Source organism: Carcharhinus amblyrhynchos, chromosome 17 (assembly GCF_965287045.1).
Source record: "Carcharhinus amblyrhynchos chromosome 17, sCarAmb.v2.hapA, whole genome shotgun sequence".
Taxonomy (NCBI): Eukaryota; Metazoa; Chordata; class Chondrichthyes; order Carcharhiniformes; family Carcharhinidae; genus Carcharhinus; species Carcharhinus amblyrhynchos.
Genome location: NC_137340.1, coordinates 37,318,802 through 37,342,355, shown reverse-complemented (window position 1 = coordinate 37,342,355; position 23,554 = coordinate 37,318,802). Strand labels below are relative to the sequence as shown.

Here is a 23,554-nt window from a genome sequence, read left to right as displayed (position 1 = left end):
ACATTTGCCTTAAAAATGAACTGCCTCCACCACTCTCCAGGAAAAGTAATTCCAAAAGTTTATGGCCCTTAGGGAAAACATTTTTTCTCACCTTATATTAAAAGGGGGACTCCCTATTTTTAAACTGTGTCCTCTCCTCCTTGTCTCTCCCACAAGGGGAAACATTCTTTCAGCATCCATCCTGTCAAATTAATTCAGGGTTCTATATGTTTAAATAAGATCACTTCTCAATTTTTTGAACTCCACTGGATATAGGCCCAATCTGGGCTTTTTCTTGGATGATAACACCCTCATCAAGGTATCAGTTGAGTGAACCATCTCTCAAATGCTGCTGAAACATTTATGCCTTTTTTTAAATAAGGAGACTAAAATTTTACGCAATACACCAGACATGGGTCTTGCCAATGCCCTGTACAACTGTAGCAAAACATTTCTATTTAATATTCATTGCCCTTGCAATAAATAACAATATTTCATTTTCCTTTCTAATTGCTTGCTGCACCATCATGCTAACTTTTTCTGATGTGTGCCCAAGGACACCTACTTCCCTCAGTACCTCAGAGATCTGCAATCTCTGTCTATTTAAATAATATGCTGCTTTTTTATTCTTCCTTTCGAAGTGGACATATTCACTTTTTTCCACATTATACCGTGTCAGACAATTTTTTGACCAATCACTGAATCTATGTCCTTTGCAAGATCCTTATGTCCTCTTCGCAACTTACTTTCCTACCTATTTCTGTGTCATTAGCAAATTTAGCAACCATATATTTGGTCCCTTCACCCACACCATTGATATAAAAATTTTTAATTGTAAATAATTGAGATCTGAGCACTGATTCCTCTGGCACTCCACTTAGTACAAGTAGCCAACCTGAAAACAACCCATTTAATATAGAGTATTAATGTCTGCAACACAAGTAGATTTCTTCCTTTGCTTCCAGAGTATTATGCCCAGACAAACAGACTTCAAGATTAGTGAGAAAAGATGTCTTGGAGGTATCATCACATGTAACCAAAGTTCATCATGCAACGTGGTCAGAAATGACCTGGGCAATTATATCATTCTAAATAAAGTGAACATGTATATGAACATATGAATTAGGAATGAGAATAGACCATTTGGCCTCATGAGTCTGTTCCACCATTCAATAAGATCATGGCTGATTTGTTTGTGGCCTAAACTCTACGTTCCTTTCTATCTCCCTGACCTTTGACTCCCTTGTCAACCAAGAATCTACCTAACTCAGCCTTCAAAATATTCAATGACCTTACTCCCACCAGTCTTCTGGGAAGAGTGTCCCACAGGTTCACGACCCTCAGAGAAAAAAAACTCTTCACCTCCCATCTTAAGTGGGAGACCCCTTGTTTTTCAACTGTTTCCCTTAATTATTGTCTCTCCCAAAAGGGGAAAATATATGTCGATGTTCTGAAAACAGTTATTGTTAGGGTTCTTACCTCTAGTGGTCCTCTTAGGATATCAAGCTGATCACTTCCAACTTCCAGGGCAACATCAACAGATGCAAAAGGACGACTAGCCATCTGTTGTCTTTCCCGCATGAGTTGCTGTTTGAAAAAAAGGGATTTGTTGAAAAATTGGGCAATAAAGTAATGTCTTGAGAAAAAATGTAACACTTCGAAAAAGTTATAGCAGTACTTCTTAAAAATTCTTGCGCAAACTTTCAAACCTGCAAAAGCATTGTCGCACTATATCAAAAAAAGGCCAATTTTTTCTTCCCATTTTCTGCCAAGTGTACTGCAAATTTGTTACACATGCTTTAGATTTTCTTTCACTGTATTCTGTAATAGTCAGCATTGGCTTTTTCATAAATCCATTTCAAAAACTGTGTGCAAAGACAAACATGTTTCTAACGACCACTATCAAAGCCGGTAGCAATTGTTTCACAGGCAAGTGGCCAACTCATATAGGTTCAAGTCACAACTGAATGATCTTTGTTAAACTATTAATGACAATAGTGGCTCAAATATTACATTATCTCAATTTTTAAAGAAAATAATTCAGATGATGCTAAGGTTTTCAAAATGGGGACTCAGGAGGGTGAAAAGGGGCCATGAAATGTCCTTGGCAGGCAGAATTAAGGAGAATCTAAAGGCTTTTTATGTGTATATAAGGAGGAAGAGGCTAGCTAAGGAAAGAGCAGGTCCACTCAAGGACAGTGGAGGGAATTTGTGTGTGGAACCAAAAGAGGTGAGTGAGGTCCTTAATGAGTACTTTGCACCAGTATTCACAAAGGAGAAGGATGTTGTGGATGGTGAGTGTAGAAGGGAGGATGTTAATATTCTAGGACATGTTGAGATAAAAAGGGAGGAGCTACTGGAGGTTTTGAAAAGCATTATGGTGGATAAGTCACCAAGATTAGATAGGTTCTATCCCAGAATACTGAGCGGTGAGGGAAGAAATTGCTGAGGCCTTGGCGAAAATCTTTGTATCCTCTTTAGCCATGGACAAGGTATCAGTGGGTTGGAGAGTAGCTAACATTGTTCCTTTATTTAAGAAGGGCAGAAGTGGCAATCTGGGAAATTACAGGCCGGTGAGCCTTACATCAATGGTGGGGATATTATTGGAGAAGATTCTTAGGGACAGGCTGTATTCACATCTGGAAGAAAATAGGCTTATTAGCGATAGGCAGCACTGTTTTGCGAAGGGGAGGTAGTTCCTCACAAACTTGATCAAGTTCTTTGAGGAAGTGACAAGAAAAATTGGGCAGGACAGTGGATGTTGTATACATGAACTTTAGTAAAGCCTTCAATGAGTTTCCTCATGGCAGGCTGATACAGAAGGTGAAGTCATATGGGATTCGATGAGAGCTGGCTTGGGGATAGAAAGCAGAGAATAGCAATGTTTTTCAACTGGAGGTCTGGGACAAGCACTGTTCCACAAAGATTAGTGCTAGGATATCTTGTTGCTTGTAATATACATAAATTACTTGGAAGAAAATATAGGTGATTTGATTAGTAAACAACTGGAAGAGTAGTGGATAGTGAGGAACATTGTTAGAAGGTACAGCAGGATTTAAGTCAGTTGGAGACCTGGGCTGAAAGATGCAGATGGAATTTAACCCAGACAAATGTGAGGTGATGCGATTTAGAAGGTCGACTGCAGAAGGGAAGAATACAGTAAATGATACAGAAACATTGGCATACTGAGGGATCTAGGCATGCAGATCCACAATTCCATGTAGGTGGCAACTCAGGTGGACAAAGTGATCAAGAAGGCATTTGGCACGCTGGCCTTTATCAGTTGGGGCATTGGGCATAGGAATTGGAAAATCATGTTGCAGCTGTAAAAGGCTTTGGTTAGGCTTCATTTGGAGTATTGTGTACAATTCTGGTCACCACACTATTGGAAGGGTGTTGATGCACTGGAAAGGGTGCAGAAGAGATTTACAAAGACATTGCCTGGTTTGAAGGATTATGGACTATGACAAAAGGTTGAACAAAGTTGGATTGTTTTCATTGGTGCGACGGAGGACGAGAGGGACCTGATAGAGGTATACAAGATTATGTCAGGCTTAGATAGAGTGGAGAGTTAGAGCCTTTTTCCCAAGGTCGAAGGGTCAATTACTGGGGGACATAGTTTGAAAGTGAGGGGTGAAAGCTTAAAAGAGACATAAGGGGCAAGTCTTTCACAGAGAGTGGTGAATGCCTGAAATGCGCTGCCGGAGGAAGTGGTGAAAGCAGATTCTATCACAACATTCAAGCGGCATCTGGATAGATACATGAATAGGCAGGGAATAGAAGGATATGGATCATGTAGAGGCAAGAAAATATTAGATTAGAGAGGCACCTGTGTGGACACAGACTTGGTGGAGCCGAAGGGCCTGTTCAGTGCTGTACTATTCTTTGTTCTTTTGATGCAACATATGGCCATATTTCATATTTCCTGGGAAGATCTGGTAATATACACAATTATATTTGTAATGATATTAAGATAAAACACATTTAATTATTTGTATTTCATCTAATAATGGTTTGACTAGATCACTGCAAAAGCAGCTTATTCCAAAAGGAATGTCACATTGACTTGTTGGAAAGCTGGTAATGTATGAGTTAAGGCTTCAGTTACAATAAGGCTCTGATCAATCTTTTAGTGGATTTTTTCCCTAAAGAATTAATTTACTGAAGAAAGATTCTTTTCATCCAGATCAATATGAAGCAAGAGTTGACTTTTACTTTAGAGGCTTATACTACAGGGAATCTAAACTGGACAAAGCCCTTATAATATTTTTCACTTAACGTGCAAAGGGCTTATGTTAAACATCTAAGGAGCTTGTGACAATGTTTTAGAGTTGCTTTGAAAAGGTACTTAAAGCTTTTCAAGCTGTCTTAAAAAGTATTTAATTTTCCCAAAAGACAAAGCTGACCCTGTTACATGCTCCTTTCATTTAATCAAGAGGATTTAGGAAAATCCTAAAAAATAATAGTAAGTGATTATTTTGCCATTAGCAACAAGAGGCATTTTCCATAACAGCTACCTAAAGGCAAAAGTTGTTGTTTGAATCATATACATGTTTATATTTATACAAGCAAGTGGTTAATTAGAAATGTAAAGCTTTCCTACTTTAAGGATCACACTGTGTAATATGAAGCCTGTATTGACTGTACAGGGCTCTTGAAATTAAATAAAAAGATTAATGGTCCCAGCATATGTTATTTTCAAGTGTTGTAAAGTTAGTTTATTATCTGCTATGTCTTCAGAAAAAGGGAGGTCACAAAAGGCATAATATCACCCAGCAATAAATCACCTTGCCCTCAGTCACAGAAAGGACTATCACCCAATTTCTGCAAAATGCAACTCATACTAAATCCTTTCCCTGGAATCAAGAGAAAATTGTAGATCTTCCTTTTGAAAAAGGAACAAAGAAGTAAAAAGCTTTAATACTATAAAACTACTTCTTCATGGGCTTAATTTCTTTAACATTCACTTTCATTGAGGTAACATTTATAAAATAATCAAGGGCCTTAAACTAATGAAAGGGAACGTGACTTATGGGCAAAAGTGATTATTCTCCTTCTGCTACTTGTGACACAAAATAACAATTACCAAAGATCACAATCTTTTTCAATTTAAGCCATGTATATTTCCATGGATGATTACAAATGAATAGCTTTCATTGCCATCCTTGGGAATAACATTCCCAAACCTAATGGCTGAATCGGATGTTACATCATTTACAAGTAAAAATTTGCTTGAAGCAAATGATCAAACTCTAATGAATATCACGAGAAATGGAAAATAATAATTGCTTCTATAGTGCTTCTGGATCATGAGTTGAAAAGGTTACATTACAATAACTTGTATTTATAATTTTGTAATGTCCTAATTTGTTTGTGATTGTGGGTTTTAAACAAAAAGAAAAATCCGTGGTTTGCACAGGTAGATTCAAACAAACAACAATAGGCTTATTCCAAGACCTCTTGCCTATACAGATTACAAACTGAAACTAAAAGCAAAGACCTGTAAAACACCCAATGACCTCAGGATCAAGTCATGTGACCTGCTCTTAAAGGAATCATGCAACCAATTAAATATATAACATCATTCCCCTATACTTCTGTGGTGATGACAACGAATTACTACCATGTCATACATAAGATCAATAATACTCTAGACATAGTACCATGCATCATCAATCATTATTCACAGTTAATAAAAAAGTCAATTGGGGGATGTCTATTCCTCTTTGATTGTATACAACATTCTGGAATTTGACTTGAGCCTCGAAATATAATTCCGAACTTCAGCAGACACTGCTTCCCTTGGAACTAATTCAGCATCATTCTCATGTGGTATGGTAGCTAAAACACAATCATCAGGTTATTCAGATTTAAGTAAGTCTTCCATAATAATATTCACAACACTAAAGACCAAGGAATCCACAGAATCCCTACAGTGCAGAAGGAAGCCATCTGGCCTACCGATTCTGCACCAATTCTCCAAAAGAGCATTTCAACTAGGTCCGCCCTCCAATTCCCGTAGCTCCAAGCATTTACCATGGCTAATCCACCTATCCTACGCATCCTTGGGCAATAAGGGACAATATACTGTGGCCAATCCACCTACCCTGGACTATGGGATGAAACCGAAGCATCTGAAGGAAACACATGCAGACACAGGGAGAACATGCAAATGCGACACAGACCACAAAAAGAAGTTCGTACTTTAGGTAATGATTCTAGTCAGCATGGTGTCACTAAACTAGTTCAGCTTCAGTTTGAACCGTGACAGAAACTGGACCTGTTTTTGCTAAAAATGTGGCTGGTTCCCATTTCTCACTCTTGGCATAATTACCTGTTGACTCCCGCTCTTCTTGCTGGAATGAGTGGGTTTTTGCACTCTCATCCAGCAATTTGAGATTGTTATTGATGCTCTACTATCTTTGAAGCTTCTGGAGGTAATAATGAATCAAATAACATAGTCTCCTACAGAAAAACTCGAGAACTAAGTGCAAGTGAACTTTGGGTAGTCACATGAGTAGTGCTTCTAAAAGATGACAAAAAGCTTTCTACATGATGTGATAACAAATTTGCTCTCTTATAGCTTATAAAGAATTTTCAAGGATTATATGAATCTTTCAGCTAACTGATTGGTTGATGGATAATAAGGTGCAGGTTTTATATGCTGAATACCATATATTTTGAGATAATCCTCAACTTCTTGTAAAGTAAACTCTGAACAATTATCAGCAATCTGTTTTGGTCTGTCAAAGCTCGTAAAAATGTTGTCAAGTTCTTCAATGGTTTGTTCAGTTGTAGATGATCTCATCATAACAACTTCTGGCCACATTGCGTGTGCAGCAATTATGACTCAGAAAATGTAACTCTCAAATCAACTAGCAAAATCTACAAGCAATTATTGTTGTGGCATTTTAGGCAACTCCTAAGGGTGAAAAGGAGACAATGGTGGTGTATTTCTTATTCATGCACAGGGTTGACACTGTCCCATCATTTCTTCAATCTGTGCATCCAGACCTGGCCACCAAAAATAAGTACATGCTAATTCCTTCATTCAGCTATACAAAGATTTCCTTCTTGTAGTTGTTCAAGAACTCATCCGTGCAGACTAGTAGGAATGATCTTTCGGATTCCTCATAATAGGCATCCACTTTGGATGGTCAACTCAAGCTTTTCTGACACATAAGGTTTTAAATCAGAATCTGGACGATACATTACAGCTATTGTTATGGTTCAGATTAGAAACTCCAAAGTGTTTTATGAAGCCAGGCTGAATCATTAGTTTTGCATCCTGAATTTGGCTAGGATAAGCATGAGATATTTTGCTTCAGGTGTGATTCAGATGACCCAGTGAGGAGTTTTTATCAAACAAAATTTATTTAAGAATATAGTTAACATGTACAGTAAGGACATCAGCAAGAACTTTATCAATTACAAACCAAAAACAATGTATGCCAAATATTATATTCAATGCTTTCATTTTGAGTCGAGCATAGATTCAGCATTAGTCAGAATACATGAAGCAAAAGCTATTGGCCGTTCTACTTTGAATGGTGTATTATGTGAGTCAACTGCCCCTACTCCATAAGATGAAGCATCACAAGAAAGCAGTAACAGTGGGTTGGATTAAAATGAACCAATACTTCAGTTTTCTGCAAAGCATCTTAGACATCCTTGCATGCTTTCTCACATGACCAGTCCCGGAACTGTTTCACACACAGTAAATTATGCAATGCCATCAATAATGTAGCTAAGTTAGATATAAATTTGTCACAAGAATTTACTAATCCTCAAACAGACCTCAATTATATCACATTCATTGGATATGGTGCTTTTAAAATAGTCTCCAACTTTTTAGGTGCTTTATGTAGGCCTTTACTATTTACATGACTCAAATGCTGGACTGACGTCGGGAAAAAGTCACACTTTTTCTTGATACACAGACCATGTGTTTGAAGATGTTCCAATGTTGCTTCTAAATTATTCAGGTGCTCTTGTTCATTGGGTCATCCAGGTAACACTGCACATCAGTCAGCACACTTACAATTTGATCCATTGATCTTTGGAATAGGGCTGGTGTGGATGCCATTCCAAGAGGCAATTCTTTATAAAGAAAAAGTCCCTTCTGAGAAAAGATGGAATGCAATGGTTGAGATTCGGGGCTACATGCATCTCAAATATGTTTGTGAAAGATCTATCTTGATGATAGTCCAGCAAACAAATTTTCAATTAAAGGAAATGGTTATTGACCAGCACACAACACTGGACTCATAGTTGTTTAAAATCACCAAAAATACGAACTGTACCATCGAGTTTCATGACAGGTTTGATGGGGGTCATTAACAGCTCATTAATTTTTCTTCGATCTTGGGACAAATTGCTTTTGGCACCACTTTTGCTTTGAAATTTTTTGGTAGATTATCAGGCTTATCTTGAGTTGCACTTGAACTCTCTTCATTAAACCAAGTGTGTCTTCAAAAAGGTTCTCGTATTTATCCAGAAGACATTGGTCAATGTCAAAACAGACCTACAATTTGTTGACAGTACTCCAGTTAAGCTTAAGCTTCTCCAACTGTGATCTCCCAGTTAGAGCTGAAAAATTACCATGAACCACACTGAAAAGCAACTTCCGCTGTTTGTCCACTCAACTTTACATTGACCGTGATGTAATCTATTAATGGCATGATCTCTTCTGTGTATGTCCTTAAAATCAAATCAGCTTTTGTTGATATGTAGTCTCAGGAACTAAAGATACAGCAACAGTAGTACCAACCTCCATCCTAGTAGGTTGTCCACTTAACTTCAGAATCACCCACAATCTGTGTGAGTCAACCTGCAAGGGTAAGACGTTCATTGTTGCAGATTACCATATTCTTGGACATTCTCTTCTTTGCAGTCTTAATTCATTTCTTCTATATTGTAAATTAATTTGTAGAATGCAACTTGTTCTTCTTCTTGAAGGTAACCAGATTCTTCTTCTGAATAATCTTCTCAGGGGAAACTGGTCTAGCCCAACAGGTTTTTGCTAAGTGATCCTTTTTGCCACTATTCTTGCTCCAGCACTCATTCGTTGAATGGTCCATTTTGGCACATTGTGACATGCCTGTGGCTGTTTTGACTTCTCATGGGAAGTTCTCAATTTGTGAACCTTCATTCCTGCACCAAATTGTGAAGCCCCTTTAGCAGCCAGTTCCATCAACGCTACGATTTATATTGCTATCTTTAATGTCAAAGCATGTTCAGTAAGAAGGTTATTTGTGCAGCCTCATTTTGGAGACTACAAGCTACAGAATCCCAAAGAGTATCTTCTAATGACTCACAAAACTCACAATGTTGTGCCAGCCTTTTTAAGGTTGCCACAAACTAAGCAACAGTTTTGCCTTCCACTTGTTCTCTTTGGTTGAACTTGAACTGTTCCGCAGTGATCAATGACTTCGGAGAGTAAGGTTCTTTAAGGATCATTGTCAAGTCATAGGTTCTAGTTCCTGGCTTTGCTGGATGGACCAAGTTCTGATCCAAATTGATGGTTTTGCTTCCTACTGTACTGAAAAAGGCTGGTATGTTCCAACTTTATTCGTTTGCACAATGTGCTGAAGATACTCTGCACAGAAACTCCATGATTCACCTGAATCTTAATTGACCAACAATTCAAGACTCTTGTTGTTTTTACTGTTTTGCCAATCTGGAGACTGCTGACTTGACATGGTTTTTTTCCTAAATGGCCCTTGCTGTGGAGTAGAACATCTCTTCTTAAATGCCTGGAATCTCATCCTTCTCTGATTGGAAAAATTCCCTCTTTGAAAACCAGACAGGGTGTTTTTTTTAAACTTTGACTTCCTGGCACTTCAATCTTTAATCGTGTTGTGGCTTCTCCCTGACCTTCTAATATTTGATGCGTGAGGACCCACAACTTGTTTTCCCTTTACTTCGGATTTTTTTTGATGATCTTGATGAAACAATGCTGATGGCCACCCACTGCCCTCGGGTTTCCTGCTGGCGTGGGGTGACGTCAATGGAAATTCCCATTGACAGTGGCAGGACCAGAGAATCCTGCTGTTAGCAAACAACACCTCCCGCCAGCAGGAAACGCGTGGGTGGGAGGCTGGAGAATGTCGGCTGTGATGGTTATTGTTTTCCTTATTTTTAATGTAATGAGATTATTGTATATTTGTATTTTTATAGCATTCTAGATTTATTTTGGAGTGTTTATTAATCTTCAGCCCTCAAAATAAAGTTCCACAATCCAATGCTGGTTAGCCTCCCAATCACCACATCCTGTGCATCTAAAACTCTGCTTTCTGTACCTGATGGTCCACTGATTCTCACACATCCCTCATTCGTAATTTACAAACCTGACTCCTGGTCTCTCTGTGCCTCCAATTTAAAGTCTACAAGTTCCTGCTTAAGTGCCTCCAAAGCCTCTCTCTTCACCACCTCTGATCCAATGACATCACCAATGCCAAGGTATATCCACAGGCGGGGTGCGCTGCCGAAGCAACCGTAGAAGCCCACTGGCGTGAAGAATTCTGCCCATGTGAATTGAGTGGCACCTAATATGTGCAAAATTCTTACCATTTACAATCATAATCTGTGGTAAGCTCTGCAAAAGGCAAAGTAATTGTTTTCAAAGATTTGCATTCTAAACAGCAGTTAATTAACATTAGAATCATAGAATCCCTACAGCGCAGAAGGAGGCCATTCAGCCCATCAAGTCTGCACTGACCATAATCCCACCCAGACTCTATCTCCATAACTCCATGCATTTACCCTAACCTAATCCCCCTGGCACCAAGGGGCAATTTAGCGTAGCCAATCCACCTACCCACACATCTTTGGACTGTGGGAGGAAACGCATGCAGACGTTGGTAGAACGTGCAAACTCCACACAGACAGTGACCCAAGCCGGGAATCAAACCTGGGCCCCTTGCACTGTGAGGCAGCAGTACTAACCACTGTACAAATAAAGCAGAGCTCTTGGGTCTACAATAAAGCAACTTGGGATTGAACCACACCTTAAATAGATAGTGTCCATAAATGGAAATCCCTACAAATGAGTTTAGAAATTTTCTGCATTTATTTGTTGGTTCAGATTAATGTTGATTGAAAATAGTTAATGATGACTGCTCAACATCTGGATATCAACATCAAAATGACTGAATCAAATAACAGTGGTACATACTTAGAGGAAAAGCAGGCAGCTGTGAAAGGGAAATGGGATATTTAAAGTTCATCAATTACATCACATCAAATTAGCCTCTATCATTAACTTGGCTTGATGGGATTCATCAATTCTAAACCAAAATAAGGAAGATCACCCAAAATAACCATTGTAATCGCACAGCACCACGACGACACCATCAGTATCTATCCCATTGTACCGATTCCCTCCAACATAATCTCCACAATACAAGTATGAAATCACATGACAAGTTTTTATTCCATACATACATCTACACAACACAACATTAGGGGAATCTGTCATGCTACTTACTTGCGGTTACCAAATTATTAGTATTAAGAGGTATAATGGTAGCATTTAAGTCTGCATTGTAGCATTTTTGCCCTCTTTAGTCCTGACATACATTTTCTGAGGCCAAAGAGTGGTGGGTGGGGGGGGGTGGTGCTCACACATTGAACTGGGGGCACAATGTAAAGAAATTCAAATCAAGTTTGAATGACACAACAACACTTGCCATGCCATTTTCATGGATTCTGTGAGTGTCTAGTTGCAAAATAATGGTCCACGCAAACTGGGTGGAAATGATTCTTCAGATCAGTAGACAATAACTTTCTTTGAACTCCAAGCACATTTCAGCCTTCTCCAAGACCACAGCGGAGGTGGATCTTAGACTGTTGTTTAATAAAAGCCAGTTGGCCTAAATTTTGCTTTGAATTTCCATTGTGACTGGCCTTTAAAATTTACAGTCGTACAAACGTGCCTCCCTCAGTCAGAATGAATAAACTTGCTCAATGCTCACCCAACAAATATTACAGTAATTGAACCAGAGAAGCAGCAAGTAAACTAAATGAGTTCCACTAGATAAGGGTTGTGGGGAAGGAAGAAAAGTTGCTCTCAAAAGGCTCACATCAAGTTGTAAGAAAGCATTTGTGTAGAACTGAGGTCTTAAATCATGCCACAAAAATCAAACCTCTTTGTACTTTATTACAACAGGAAATTACAACCATAATAAATAATGGCTGTGGCAATGTCACAGTACTCCATCTTGAGCAGATACCAAATTCCCTGCCACTAGCAGCAGTTCTAAAGATGCTTTATTTAGCTTTATGATCCTTGTGCAGAATTCACATCATACTTCAATTAAATTTTTCAATTAGTTTTTTCTTTCCTGTTTGCTGGTTTCTTCTGGATTATGTTCATTTGGTATAGCTGTATTCGTAACTTGCCTTTTAATTTCAGAAAAATAAATCTTAGGTGTTTAGTGGTCCGGAACTCATACATCATCTTTATCAGTAAACCAACAACACATGCACATGCCACAGTGATTAGTCTAACAATGACCTTGCCTTCTTGGTGTGAGTAAATATACTTGTCTGTGTAAAACTATAGTAACATTTGGGCATTTTATTCTTCAAATAAAATTTCAATTTATTTTCATGCACACATTTTAAAACATGCCTAGTGAAATGGAGAAGAATGCGGGGCTTAAGGGCAAGGGGGTGGGGGACACACACAAAAGGAATCGGGAAAAACTTACCTTCGTAAAATAAACATATTACAGCTTAGATTATCCATCATGGGATTTTCTAATTCTTGGTAAGAATATGAAGTATATATTATAGAATCCCTACAATACAGAAGGAGGTCATTTGGCTCATCAAGACTGCACTGATCACAATCCGACCCAGGCCCTATTCCCATAACCCCACATATTTACCCTACTAATTTCCCTAACACTAGAGTCAAGTTAGCACGGCCAATCAACCTAACCCACACATCTTTGGAGTGTGGGAGGAAACCCATGCAGACAGAGGGAGAACGTGCCAATTCCACACAGACAGTGATCCGAGGCTGGAATTGAGCCCAAGTTCCTGACGCTGTGAAGTAGCAGTGCCACTATTGTGCCACCGTGCTGCCCATTATAAAACAGTACATTGTACTGTAATGTGCACTGAGCAAAATGTGAAAGCAAAATTGAAGCAACAAGCAACATTGCTGCAATTTGGAGATCTCTGCTATTAGAATCATAAAATACTTCATAAAAAAATCATAAAACGAATTCCATATAAACAGATAATGAAAGAACATGCATCTTATGTAAGAACATCCTTATTCTGGTATATCTTTTCATAAAATCTGATGTATTTGAGCAATGTGCATGAGGGTTTATTGCTACCATTATCTGCTGTCTTAATTCTAATGAATTACTATATCATTTCTTCTTGACTAGCCTTGCAAGAGTCTGCTAATTTTTAAAAGACAAATTACTAGTACATGATCAAAATATCCAGTTGTCAATGAAGTCATCAGCACTTGAACCAAACACTTTCTTGGTGAGAATTTATATTGTGAGTCACTGTGCATACCATATTCTTCAGTGCAGCTCGCTAACAACCACCACAGATGGCTGTTTGAGCATTGTATTAACAGGCCATTAGTTACTTGGTAATCATTGCTTCACATGGAACCAAAATGCAAAGCAATGTTACAATTAAATTGGAACTTTGCACACGATGCAGATGCATATGTTGGATTTCAACCTCTACTGCCTGTGCTTTTGTTTTAATTTGGAATATTTAAAATCTAAGCCCATAATTTGCTGTCAAGATAATGGTGAGTCTAACAGTGCTCCTTTAGTTTGCATGCAAATGTTACTAGAACTTCAGGAGAGGGCTAATGCACTGTTAAATGCAGGAAACCTAGAGTTGCTGTTGGAGAAGGGCAGTTAGGACCTCAAGAAAAAAATCTCGCTGTCCTGTCTCAACATTGAAATGCATAGAACGTTATGAATTTCCTGCATTTGAGTGATGGACACAAACTGAACTCAACATGAAATGAAGTCATGTCCAATTATATCTAAGTACTTTTTAACAAATTAGTAAGAGCTCAATAATTCTGATACTGAAAATTAACCATTACAATGATCCAAACACTGAGGTTTAAATTTGTGTTTGGTATTTTTAAAGAATGTAAACTTTAAATTTTAATTTTAAAAAAATTGCCCTGTTCCCAACAACCAACAGGCTCTAAAAGACTCCAGTCCTGCTGGCAACACCATCACGTCTGGTCCCCATTGGTGGATACCATACATGATTCCTACCAGTATGGATCTCGACCGGTGAGGGGTAAGTACAAGTGAGACAGGACAATAGCATCCAGGACTCTCCAACAAATATTTAAATTGGCTTTGCACCCAGCCAGCAAATCAGTGCTGGTAATATCACAAGAGGCAAAAAAACGGCCGTGATCCAGATTTTTCACCCCCTTATCCTATCTTAACTGGCTTGCCTCGCCAATCGGCTGGCTGGAAAAGTCGGTATAGTCATGGCCCAAGTGTCATTTTGGGTAAGAAAACTGGGACGCAAATCAGATCCTAATTTTTTCACTTAGTCATTTTTTAGGAGAGGGGCAAATTTTGATCCGGTTCTGAGCGGGGCGGGGCCTAAATATACAGGCAAGCCTGGCTTCATAGAGATTGGGTGCTGTTTTTAAAGAGCAGTTTGCTGGCATTGGGGTCCTCCCAATCAGCCGCCCTCCAGGCCCCCTTTATGCTTCATGTCTTCCCTTTTCAGGACCCCCCTCAGGCCACACCCCCTTGGCAGTGCCACCTGGCATCCTGGCAGGGCCCCCTGGCAATGTCCACTTGGCATTGCCAGAGTGCCAGCTGATGCTGCCCAGCCATGTCCCTGACTACCTGGGGACTTCAGTAGCCAATGAGCCTCTCAGTGTGGCAGTGACTCCTGGTCTCTGTTAGTGGAGACCAGTAGTGATTCTCACCAGGTTCCCACTACACCCGATGGTCAGAGAAATCTGGGGGCAGGGAGAATCCAACCTCAAAAGGACTAAGCATATTTAAATATTTTTAAATATGCTAATCTGGTTCCCAACCTTACTGAGCTGGAACCAGATTACTTCCAGAGGGGTGGCTGGGAGGATTGCAATGGGAATTCATACCAACGCTTCCAGGCGAGGCACCCACCTGCGATTCTCCAACCCTCTGCTGCCCCAACTGGATCTACTACGGGCTCAACATGGCCGGAAAACCGCAGCCATTGTTTTGGTTTTCTGTCCATACTAATGCTGAATACAAAAGTATATTTCAAAGCGGAGGTTATTTAATGTCACTTTGTGAAGGTAGTACCAGGCTTCAGAGAATCAGTAATAGTAAATGTCACTTTCGGTTAGGTATCATGTTTGTATTGGATTGTTTCAGGAAATGTGTCCTAGTGATGCAATGAAATAGAATTAAATATAATAATGGTGGCTATGTATTGTCTTATATATACTGCCCAAAATATGCTGCATGTAATATAAATAATAAAAATTGTATAGCATGCCCAATCAAAAAAGTTCCAGTTCTATGTATAATCTCTATATTTTGTTAGTACTGAATTACTCAGGTAGAAATCTAACACAACAGAATTATTGAAATTATGGGTTAATGCAAATATCAGATGTATTTCTTTAGAAATGACAACCATGTTTTTAATACAGCATCTTTTAGAATAAATTACTCACGCTCAGTTTGCTAATTAATCCTTTGAGGCAAACAAGTGCAGCTGAGGGGATTTAGTGTAAACGTGGGAGTTTGATAAGTGTGGGGTGGGGCACATGGTGAAGGACAGTTTTCTCACTCTGGAAAAATTGGTTCTTACTCCAATATAGGGAAAGAAGCTAGCTGTTTGCTAAGTATTTGGTTAAGTGGTTACAATCTATTTAACTTCCAAGGTTTATAATGGTTTACAAATTGATGGTAAAGTTAATAAAATATAGAAAAAAAGCAATATAAATAAATGACTAATGTTATTAAGTGTTTAATTAAAACACATTAATGATTGAAAGACAGTTGATATTTAAAGGCTGCAGCATGTGGGAGTTCTGAGATACCACTGTGCACATGTCTGCAGTAAGTATTTGCAGCTTGAGGAACTTCGGTTCAGATTCATTGAGCAGGAGGATGAGCTACAGAGTCTGCGACACATCACGGAGGGGAATATTACCTGGATGGTTTGTATGAGGAGGCAGTCACATCACTTAGGATAAGGTCTTCTTGACTGAATCAATGTTATGGACAGGAAAGTATGACTGTAAGTGAGGGGGCTCTGAAGGCAGGAGTATCTGCCTCTGCAATAGGTCTGAGGTCTCTCACCTTGTTGTGATGAGAGCAGTAAATAAATATGATCCGACAGTCATAATGGAGACATGGCTATGGGATGACAAGCACTTAGTCCTGAATATTGAGAGGACTATGACATTCAGAAGAATAGAAGGCTAGGTAAAGGTGGAAAGGTAGCATTGCTAATCAAGGATGGCATTTGTGCAATAGTTGGAGATGACCTTGTTCAGGAGATCAGGAGCAAGAATGGGTTTGGGTGGAGATATGGATTGGTGGGGAAATAAATCATTAATGGAAGTGGTCGACAGGCCACCGAAAAGTAACACCAATGTAGGGCAAAGTAAACAAGAAGAAATTTTGGATGTCTATAATAAAAAATGGTAATAATCATGGGTGACTTTAATCTATATGTAAACTGGAAAAGATCAAACTGACAGTGGTCGCCTGGATGAGGAGTTCATAGAATGCTTTTGAGGTAGTTTCTTAGGACAGAACATTCTGGAACCAACCACAGAGCAGATCATATTAGACTTGATATTGTGTAATGTAACAGGATTAATTAAGGGCCTCAGAGTACCCCTAGGTAGCAGTGACCACAGTACGATTGAATTTTACATCCAGTTTACAATACTCAAATATTTCAAACTTAAATAAGGGCAACTAGGTGGGCATGAAAGCTGAGCAAGCTGAAGTGAAATGGGAAACTGGACAAGGGGATAGATCAATAAAGCAGCAGTGGAAAACATTTAAGGGGATATTTCAGAACGCTCAGGCAAAGTATATTCCCACTGGAAAGAATAATTCTAAATACAAGAACCAGCAACTGTGGTTAATGATCTTTTGTGACTTATGTTAACCAAAGAAGTTAGAGAAAGAATTAAAGAAAAATAATATAACTGTGCAAAGGTAAGTGGCAGGACAGATGGTTGGTTAGAATATAAAGAATGGAAAATTGACTAAAAGGTTAATTAGGAGAAAGAAGTATGAGAGAAAGCAAACTAGGAATGTAAGAGTTTCTACAGGTATTTAAAAAGAAAAAATGTAAGTAGAGCAAATTCTGGTCCTCTAGACAAAGAAACAAAGAACAAAGAACAAAATCAGCCCGGGAAACAGGCCCTTCGGCCCAACGAACCCGCGCCACCATCTCAACACCACCAGTCCACCTCTCTACCCACGACCCCTGTCTAATGTTTTATGGCCATCCAGATTGAGGGAAACTGATTTAGGGACAATTTATTCCTGCCAATCAGCCTAACAGCACATCTTTGGGGTGTGGGAGGAAACCGGAGCACCCGGAGAAAACCCACGCAAGCACAGGGAGGATGCGCAAACTCCCACAGGCACTGGCCCAAATCCATGTGTCTGCGCAGCAATCAGCGATAGTCACCGAGCTGTCGTCTTGCCCAGTATCTTGTCCAGTTTAGGCACACACTAACGACATGAAGCACTAGGCCAATCTCGAACAACCAAGAGCAGCCCCAGTACGACCCATCGCGTGTATGCCCCTCGTTGGACACGAGGTGGACATTGGGGAGTTAATAGATAATAACAAAATGGTGGGTGAAATGAATAGAAATTTTGCTTCAGTGTTCACAACAGACTCTACAGCATAGAGGATACAAGAAACATTCCAGTAAAAGCTGTAAATCAGGAGCTGGAAGGAAGAGAGGAACTTGGTGAAATTACAATTGCTCGAGAAGCTGTACTGAACAACCTGATAGGGCTGCAGGCTGACAAGTCTCCCAGATCAGATGGACATCATCTTAGGGTCTGAAAGGAGGTGAGTAATGAGCTAGTAAATGTATTGGCGTTATTTTTCCAAAAATTCCTGGATTCTGGAAAGGTTCAATCAGACAAAAAACTAGCAAATATAATTGTTCTATTCAAGAAGAAAGAAAACAGGAAATTATAGAACAGTTGGCTTGACATAATTTAAGAAGTTATAGCTGGGCACTTAGAAAAGCTCCTGGTAATTGAGAAGAGTCAGCATGATTTTGTGAAAGGGACATAATGTTTGACCAATTTATTAGGAGGTCTTTGAAGGAGTAATATAGTCTGGATAAAGAATAAAAGGGGGACATGTAGGTAGATGTATTGCACATGGGTTTCCAGCAGGCATTTGACAAGCTGCCATAACAAAGATTATTTGAGGAAAACAGAAGCTTATGGTGTCAAGAGTAATATGTTAACATGGATAGAAAATTCAGAAAACAGAGGGTATGCATAAGTGGGTCTTTGTTTGACTGGCAGGATGTGACAAGTGAGAGACCTGAATGCTTATGAAAATTCTGCCCAAGGAGTTTCAGATGGATATAGATAGGTCAAGTGAATGGGCAACATTGTGCCAGACAGAGTGTAATGTGGGAAAATATGAAGTTGTTCACTTTTGCAGGAAGAATAAAAGAACATAAGAACATAAAAATGCGAAGTATCACTTAAATGGAGAACAAATGCAGAATTCCAATGTGCAAAGTGATCTGCATGTTCTAGTACGTGAGTCACAAAAGGTTAGTATGTAGCACATAATTAAGAAGGTTAATGGAATGCAATCCTTTATTAACAGAGGATTTAAACATAAAAGTAAGGATGTTATGCTTTGGTTATACGGGGCATTGTTGAGACCACGTACTGAATACTGTGAGCCATTTTGATCTCCTTATTTAAGGAAGGATGTAAATTTGTTGGAGTAGGTTCAAAAAAAGGTTTAGCAGATTGATACCTGGAATAAGTGGGTTGTCTAATGAGGAAAAGTTGGCTAGATTGGGCTTGTTTCCACCAGAGTCAAGAAGGGCAAGGGGTGATTTGATTAAAGTGCAGAAGATCCTGAATTATCTTGACAAGGTGGATGTGGGAAGGGTGTTTCCTCTTGAGTGAGTCCAAAACAAGAGGACAGTGATTTAAAATTGGTGATTGCCCTTATTGGACAGAGATGAGGAGAATCTTTTTTCTCTCAGAGTTCTGTGACTTTGGAACTCTCTATCGCAGAAGGTGATGGAAGTGGGGATATTGAAACTTTGAAGGCAGAAGTGGATAGGTTCATGTTTGGCAAGGGAATCAAATGTTATCGGGAGTAGATGGGGATGCGGAACCCGAAACACAAATTGGTCAGCCATAATCTCACTGAATGACAAGGCAGGTTTGGGGGTCTGACTAGCTTACTCCTGCTCCTATTTTGTATGTTTTCAAACAAAAAATTAACTGCCTGCTTTAGATGCCATACATAAAACTGCATTGTATTCCATTGTTAACTAAAATGCAATTATAGATGTGACAAATCCTTCTGCTACAGCCGACCTCTTAATTTATGTTAATGAGCCCTCCTTCTTTTTCATAACCTTTACTTCTGATTTAATAAGTTGCAACCTCTTCATGTCGTGTTCTGCAGGGGAGTTAACTACTCCAAAAAGGCAAAGATAAACAAAGCCAATTGCAGCAGCATTGTGGAAGGCTCACGTTAGCTAAATCTAGATACAATCAATAGCACTAAGGGCAGGGCTAATTAGTATTTTTGTTGAAACACAATCCTTACAGTGGTTAGAAAATACCTGTGTCTGGCCTTTTGCACACAGCAGTCCCTACAAGGAACTGACTAATCTGTTTATTAGAAAAGATAAAGACCCTGTTCAGAGATTATTATCGCTACCTTATTCTTTAACACAACCATTTTGAATTGTCATTTGAGGGCATTTTTCTCAGTCCTATTGTCCTTGATCTCTACAAAGCAAAAACTGCATTTTGACAATAATAGTACATGATTGTATATTTCTTCAAAGGGAAGCTGTTTTAAAATAGGAAGGTATTCACATCCTCTGCCTCATGCAAACAAGAACATTTCAGTAAATGGTAAAGTGGGCTCCACTTTATTTTTGTTGGGAGACTCACTTGTGAGCAATTCTTTTTCAGTTATCACCAGCTTTGCATCTCCTGTAGATTGGTAGCTTCCTTGTTCGAGCACATTAATTTTGCATTGTATGAACTTGCCGGTGACACCCTTTGCGAGTCGCACTGCCCACCAGACAAGAAAAAAAGCATCACAATATGCCTCAGTTCTACAGAAACAAACTGACAGGTTAGGAGCTGGGACAGGCAGCGTGATGAAGGTTTCAAAATTACATGAAATAATATCAGAAAACTGGAGGAGACTGACGCTGGAGATCCATCAGAGTTTACAATGTACCCTTTAGAGTTCCAAAGGATCTATATTGAAGTTAATATGCTTGTCTTAGTGACTAAATGCTGGAAAGTTAAATTTTTGATTTGTGTTCAATTAGCTAATGTTAGCTGGGGAAGGAATCTGCAAATTCCTTTAGACAAATGGCCTTAGCTAACTTTATGTTAATTGATTTATTGATTGATATTTTTGATTGTCCTATTAGTTCCAGCTATTTGAAACACAATAGTATTTTCATCAAATGGCTTTATGCATTATTTTTGTATATGTAGGAACTTCCATGTGTAAAGTTTTTCAAATGATCTTGTAAAATGTGTTGTTTTTAAAAAACCTCATAGTTGCAAATATCCAAATAAGAACATGCAGATTAGGAACAGTAGTAGGCCATTTGGCCTTTCAGACCTGCTCCACCATTCAATAAAATCATGGCTGATGTGATTTTAACCTAAACTCCACATTCCTGCCTACTTGCAGCACCGTTCACCCTGTCGTTTATCAAAAATCTACCTCTGCCTTAAAAAAAATTCAAAGATCCTGCCTTTAAGGATGGCTGCCAGCTCTCTATGATTAGGTTTTATACAAACAACTTAACTTACATGGAAATTTTGCATGTATGAGGAAAAGAGAAAAGCCTCAACTGTTTAAAAAAAAATCATCCATTGGCACTATTCAAAGGGTAGATACATTCGCCTAATGTACCTCTCAACCAGCATCACTAAAACAGGTTTGGTGGAATTTAATGTCCTGCTGCTTTGGAAGATTGTCTGTGTGATTGGGCAGAGGAAGCCACTTCCCCCCATCCCCCAGTTAAGTCCAGAGTGGGACAACTTTCTCATCCAGAGGTCAATTGAGAAACTTAGGTGGCCACCCTGAAGGTCAACTTAAGAACCTGGTAATCAACCAGCGTTAAGCGGGAGATGTGCCACACAGGAAGATGAAGGTCACCTGGCAACTCTAGTTGTGTTCAATTGGTGGCACTGCCAGGACTGCAGAGCTACTAGCCCCTAATTGGCCAGCTAATAAGATGATTGGGGACGAATGAAAAAAATAAAGACAGATTGATTGAGACTTCATGTTGGTGTCAATTTGATTTTTGAATAAAGGACATGAGTTAATGGGAAGGAAGGTGAAGCAGAACGGAAGTGAGAGAGAGAGACGGGGCAGAAGCAGGGTCACAGACAAAATAGCATTATCATCTGTGGTAGGAGGATTTAATTATAACATCACTGCTAGAAATTTAAATTAAAGAACAGAATGTATGGTATTGAAATGGGCTGAATTACATCTGCATAACTTTGTCCAGTTATTGCCCAGTCCTTTTAAGCCCGCTCAGTTAAGTTTGACTTTACATCTTCAGTTAAATAAATTTTTGCTTTTCAGCGGAGCATACACAATAAAGGTTGTCCTGAAATTTGAAGCTCCATAGCCAGAGGCAAACGGAAACAAGCTCATCACACAAGCAGAACTGGAATGCTATGTTATTTACCCCCAAAAGCAGCTAAAAACTACAGAATGAATGAGAGATCCATGGGCCATCTTATCCAATGTTCTGGTCAGTTAGTGAGGTCTGGTTTCCTCTAATCATGATGGGTATTAGTAACAATTAACTGTAATTCACTGTTGCGCATTATTCTGCTTTGTGAAAGATAACAATGCACAAGTCATTATTCCTGCTTTGTGGTTATTGATTCAGTGGTAAGAATGATTAATGATATGGTCAATCTTCAGATAAACTTCAACTTAATGGCCTATCTATTGATGGAATGAGGGATATTAAAATCTAGTCAAAATATATTCCTGACAAAAGTATATAGAAAATATGAGACTACCTGTTTTACAGAAGATAATTTGTTATATGGGAATGTTCTGATGTCCAATTGTGTTTCATTAATAAGTATTTTCACTGTAATTCCTAACTTTTTCTTGTGTTCAGAGCTATAAAATCTAAGAGACAAATTGAGCCATTAATACATAAAACCATTAAGCAATTGTTCAGTGACAAATGTTTTATAATTATTATGTCTTTGCTGACAAAAGACAAAACTACAGCAGGGCTAAAAATTCCTTCAAACAAATAAGTCAAAATTGTATAGTATCTGTAAAAGTACAAAACCAATTCTGACAAATGAATTTTGAACATATATAGATTGCCTGTATAATATTTAGACTATATTTATTATAAAATTCAACATTTTCTGCAAAAGTTAATCTTTTTGAGGGAGTTTCATGTAAGAAATAATGTACCATATTACCTATGAGAAATTTTACCCATGCAATCAAAAAGTGTAATTGCTTTTGCTGTAGCTGATAAGTGTCACCCAGCTGGTTTCCTTGATAAGAACACTTATTAGAGATGTGTTGTATTTGTGAAAACATCTTCCACAGCAAATTTGTTTTATGTAACAGTGTAAATGTGTGTAACACACATCCAAAGTGATGCCAGCAGCATACGGTACTAAACAAACATATAAAAGATTTGAAAATTCCTGAACAGAGTGAAAGGACAATTCATGAATTCCACGTACCAAGCATCTTAATGAAGTGGATTCAGCATCAGTGAAACATGCATTATCCCTCTTACTTCAGGGCTAGTTTATTTTCTGCAGACTTTTGATAGAGAATTGAACATTGAAAACAGATTGACATTGAACTGTGTTAAATCATGGTGCAACGACTTCTTAATGAGTGCTGTTCTCAATGTGTGGTGGGGGGGGATTAAACAGGAAACTCTTGAGGGGGAAAGATCGGATATGAATTTTGGTTCTCAATTTGCAATTTCTAAAAGCACATTACTGAAAGCTTAGTTTCTGATAGGTTTTAAGGTCAACCTCGTTTTCCTTTCATTTATAATGCGCTACTTAGAATTAATATGAAGTAGAACCATGAAAACCTTGCATCACACTTTAAATGGAAAGCAGACTGAAAAATGTAGTGCTGTGATGAACTGTTGTGGTTGTACATTCAACAGACAATGTATTGTTTTCCGCTGGATTAATTTTCATATACGCTGAATTTGATGGAAATCATTGCATATTTAGTGTAACATTGTAAAAGCCACCCATGATTTAGATGGTAACATCTCTATAGCACTTTGAATACCTTTGCAGTACAA

General features: G+C 38.7%; 1 protein-coding gene across 2 annotated transcripts in view; it reads right to left on the bottom strand.

Moving 5' to 3' along the window:
• The window catches only part of atrnl1b (attractin-like 1b), an 883,775-nt gene that overhangs the window by 170,986 nt on the left and 689,235 nt on the right, over positions 1-23,554 (bottom strand). For both annotated transcript variants that reach the window (XM_080205830.1, XM_080205831.1), the window contains one exon: positions 1,459-1,566. In XM_080205830.1, the coding sequence (XP_080061956.1) occupies positions 1,459-1,566 (108 nt within the window). The remainder of the gene's footprint in view (positions 1-1,458; positions 1,567-23,554) is intronic.